Consider the following 4652-nt stretch of genomic DNA (forward strand, 5'->3'; position numbering starts at 1 on the left):
CTTTATGAAGTCTCTCAAGATTCATAATCATCAAGAAGAGAATGCTTGTCTAGAACTCTTATTAAAATAAAGAAGAATGTTGTTGAAAAAGAAAAAGAAAGAGAGAGAGAAAGAAGATCAAGAAAGAGATATTTATATTCAAGAAATTATTAAGTATCACTAGATGAATCATGAAAAATGACAGTCACTACAGCAACTACATTACAATCACAGAGAAGCTGTCACTCTTGCTGTGATCTTACTGTCACATCTATATCTAGAAACTGAGATTGAATTAAAACTCCATGCTGCAGTCTTCTTACATTCATCACATCAAAAAGAGATTTTGTACAAAATTATTACAATCACAGTGAAGCTGTCACTCTCACTGTGATCTTGATCACATTAATGTCTTGAGAATCAAAACTTATGAAGAGAAGAAAATCTGTAAGACTCTGTGCTGCAGTCTTCTTACATTCATTTCATCATCTAAAAGAGATTTATAAAATCTTCTTAATGCTTAGATGATCATATTTCATGGCATCTGAAGTTTGTAAACTCTGTGACTGATTACATAATCACATTAGTAAAGCTGAACACACAAAATCTGCCACAGATGCTTCTTTATAAAGATCAGTGGCAACATATCTAGAGATTCTAGATACTGTTGTAGCAATATAAGTTATCTCTCTCTCTCTTATGCTTAGATCTCTTCATAACCACTTCTCACTCAATCTAATCACATTTACAAAGACTGTAAGCCATTGCCACATTACCTGCAACCACCTGATCTTCACAGTGACATTGCAGTTGTAAAGAAGAAGAAGAGAGCAAGAGTGAGCAAAGTAAGAAATATTATTAGTGTGGGGGGGAAGAGAAGAGAGAGGGGAGAGTTCACACACAAAATCAAGCTAGTCTATATTAGAAGTAGTGTACACAATGTGTTCTTTTACATAAGCAAAGTGAGGTGAACTCCACATATTGTGTTCTTTACATAAGCTGAATCATGTGAACTTAATGAAATCTTCCACTGAGTTCTCTCTTATCAGTAGTAATCAGATAGTAGAAAAGTATGACCATTCATCATCTTACAACATCATACTGAGCATCTTTGTAAGTGATCATTTTGTTACAGTTACTACATTCTGAATTCTTTCAAGAGCTTCTGGTACTTCTAGTAATATCTGATAACTTAATCTGATTATACAAGGTCAAGATCTGTTGAGCCACTTCACAACATCTGAGAACAGTTCAACTCACATCATATCAATTGTGCACTGATAACATTCATGTTTGGAATCAGTAATTATCAGTTAAGACATCTGTTGACCACACATCTGGGCATCTGAAGACCCTAGAATTCTCTTCTTACTGCTCAGTTTTTTATTTTATGTTTGAACTTTCTTTCAGAAATTTCTGCCTCTGAAATAACTCTAATTTTTTTCAAATTTTATTTTGAAAGTGTATTTTTACATTTATATGTGATTTTTATACTAAAAAATAGTATAAAATAAGGGGTCTAGTTTAGATTTCTAGGCATCCGAGAAAAGAGTTCCACTAAGTCTCAAGTCCTGATGCTAATCCCAATGCAGCACCAAGGGCGACTAACCGAATACGGCTAGCACCGCACTCCAACGGATGTTACATAAGAGCTCGGAAAATTGGCATTCCGATGGTAGTCAAAACATCCGGGATTCCGCTATGGTCCTGATAAAAATGTATCTACTCCGTAAAGTGATGAGGTACTCCGTAAAGCCAGCTGCATCCACATTCGGAGTACATCTCTCAAGCAACTGGTCATGTGGGTTCTTTCGCTTCTTGGCCACTTAGGAGTTATTGTTGGATTCTGCTTCTTAACACTTGCTATTGGTAACTATGTCACGCAGAAGAAGTCCCGTGCCAGTTACTAACACCCAATTTCTGTCTAGCATCTGGCTTATACTATCTTTCTGAGCTTGTAGAAGAGCATACAGTGCTCGCGCGACGCGTGCTTTCCCGTCTTATTTATAGCATAATCCTCATTCATGCTCTTCTCTGGCTCATCGACGGATTACCTTTCTCCCTCACATTCCTCAGCATATTCTCACACATCGTATATGCCAGCAACCTTCGGCGGTTTCCAACCGTCAAACTTTCTGATCCGCTTTTCATTTTTTCTTGCTGCCTGGTCGCGCTGAACCATTGGCTATGGTTTCGACATTTCTCTGATCCAGCCATCTTGCACACTAAATATGCTCCAGCGCCGTCTTCATCGAGTGCCATATATTATACAGGCGCCAATCATCCATCGTTTACAGAAATAGCGTCATATTTTGGCCTCTGCGTTTGGCTCGTGCCATTCTCACTTTTTGTAAGCCTAAGCGCTGGAGAAAATGTGTTGCCCACTATCAGCTCGGGATACCACTCAACCGATGGGTTATCAATGTTACATTTAGACAACAATACAAATTACTCTAAGAAAGGCAAAAGCAAAGGAATGGCAAAAGCATTAGTTGGTGGTTTCCGGGATTGGGTGTCCGAAACAGGCGAACTTATGGGCTTTTGGGAGGCCAGAGAACATGTCGCTTCTGATTCCTAGCCCTCAACGGCCGAAGCCTGATGTTCTTCATACTTCCTGAGAGCGATTTTTACTATAACGACAAGAATATTCTGTTGCCCTTATCGTATCTATAATAAGAATGACATTCAAAACATATACACATCCCAAATATCTATAAACCCCCAAAATTTTGGTAAAGGGAATATTTTTTCCATCGCCCGCGAGCTTTCCTAAAGGTAAAATCTTAAACGGATGAACTCTGGTTCAATAATTTACACGTTTTGTATCCAATAACCATCTATGTATCCAGGCGATAATGTTGGAGTTTTACGCTACCATTCGTAACAGGCGTAAGGTGAAGGCAAAAAATATAACAGGTACACAAGTCGGGCTCCTGTTTGTTCGCTGCGTTTAATCTCAAATCGGTGTGAGCTTTTACGGGCATCATGTTCACAGGGCGGTCTCCATCTTATCTAAGACGGCTCTAGTAAATTCGTTTGTAGTACCCTGACCGCCCATATCGCGAGTACGAACGGTACTAGACATTCCGTGTTAGCCAGAGTCAAGACAAAACATTTCGGGATAATATACCCTTCACCAATCACGTCGTAGACGGCCTTGGAAATACGGTTGGCATGTTCATCCAAGCCTAAATGGCGCAAAAGCATTGAACCTGATAGGATCAGTGCTGTTGGGTTTGCTTGATCTTTACCTTTGATATCAAGACCAACGTGTCGGCAGCCGGGTTCGAATACAGCGACATCTCGACCCATATTACATCCGGGGACAATACCCGGACCTCCCACAAGAGCAGCCCCGATGTTAGAAAGAATGCCTCCATACAAATTCGGCATGACCATAACATCAAATTGCTGCGGTCTAGAGACAGCTTGCATAGATGCGTTATCGACAATCATATCGTTGATATCGAGGGTCGGGTAACTCTCGGCCACTTTCTTGAAGGTGGTTCGAAACAGGCCATCCGCAAGTTTCATAATATTAGCCTTATGAATGCAAGTGACCTTTTTGCGATTGTTAGCTAGGGCGAAGCTGAAAGCAAACTTCGCAATACGCTCGGACTTCGCCCTGGTGATAATCTTGAGAGATTCCACAACGCCGCTAACAGACTGATGCTCTAAGCCAGAGTATTCTCCCTCAGTATTCTCACGGATAATACACAGGTCGACGTTGTCGTGCCGAGTCTTATAGCCGGGAATGTTCTTGATCAAGACGATTGACGCATATATATCAAGTTCTTGTCGGAGAGCAACATTAAAGGACTGATGACCGGACCTTTCAACGGGAGTATGGAGGATACCCTTCAGGCCAATCTTGTTTCGTCTGAGAGATGCGATGGATTCTTTGAATAAATCTTCCGAGTGCTTATTCCCCGTATCCACGCCGCTGACGTCGACCTGTTCCCATTCGATAGGTACATTGTCGGCCTTAAAAATTGTTTTTACGGACTCCGCTACTTCGGCACCAATTCCATCTCCTAGTTAAGGGACATTTATTAGGTATGGGACAGGACACAATTGGAGCGAAGGATTGCTATACCTGGGATTAAAGTGACGGTGTACTTGCCGCCGTACTTGGTGGGTTTGAAAATATCAGATTGTACTGTAGTAATCCCTGTAGATTAAAGTCAATGAAAAGGTGCCATGGCTAAGGATAGCATTAAAATGAACTCGCCTCTTGTCACAACCTGCCATTGTGCAAGGCACGGCAATGCCCTTGCAATCCGCAGTGCGGACTGCAGACATATTAGAAGGACGTCAACCAAGAAAGGGTAGTGTCAAAAGATACCTGCGTATTCTGAGCAATCCTCATGGAGTACATCTTTGCAATTGAATGAGAAATCTCAGAAGATTGGGCATTAAGTTTAAAATTTGTACATCAAAACATCTACCATTGCGGTTTGAAACAGCTTTATAACAGGTTTGCACTGATCAGAGGTGGTAGTTAGTCGGGCCAGTCAGGTGACCAGGTTCTTCAATCCATACTGGAATTCCGGATCTGTGGAATATTGTAACATAATTCATCACAGAATAACCTAACCCACAATGCAACCAATTTTTCTATCATAGACCTCTACTTTCAAAATTCAATAAAATGACCAATAAAGCTGCTACTA

General features: G+C 40.7%; 1 protein-coding gene across 1 annotated transcript; it reads right to left on the bottom strand.

Moving 5' to 3' along the window:
- Positions 1–2968: 2968 nt before the first annotated feature.
- Positions 2969–4281, bottom strand: IDH1 (isocitrate dehydrogenase (NAD(+)) idh1; the record flags this gene model as incomplete). The annotated part of the gene is made up of 4 exons (XM_049255746.1): positions 2969–3056; positions 3110–4013; positions 4076–4150; positions 4224–4281. 4 exons carry the CDS (start codon positions 4279–4281, stop codon positions 2969–2971), a joined length of 1125 nt encoding a protein of 374 aa, XP_049105278.1.
- Between the last annotated feature and the right edge of the window lie 371 nt (positions 4282–4652).

This window comes from Ophidiomyces ophidiicola (genome assembly GCF_022830035.1).
Source record: "Ophidiomyces ophidiicola strain CBS 122913 chromosome Unknown scaffold_53, whole genome shotgun sequence".
In the NCBI taxonomy this organism is placed as follows: domain Eukaryota; kingdom Fungi; phylum Ascomycota; class Eurotiomycetes; order Onygenales; family Onygenaceae; genus Ophidiomyces; species Ophidiomyces ophidiicola.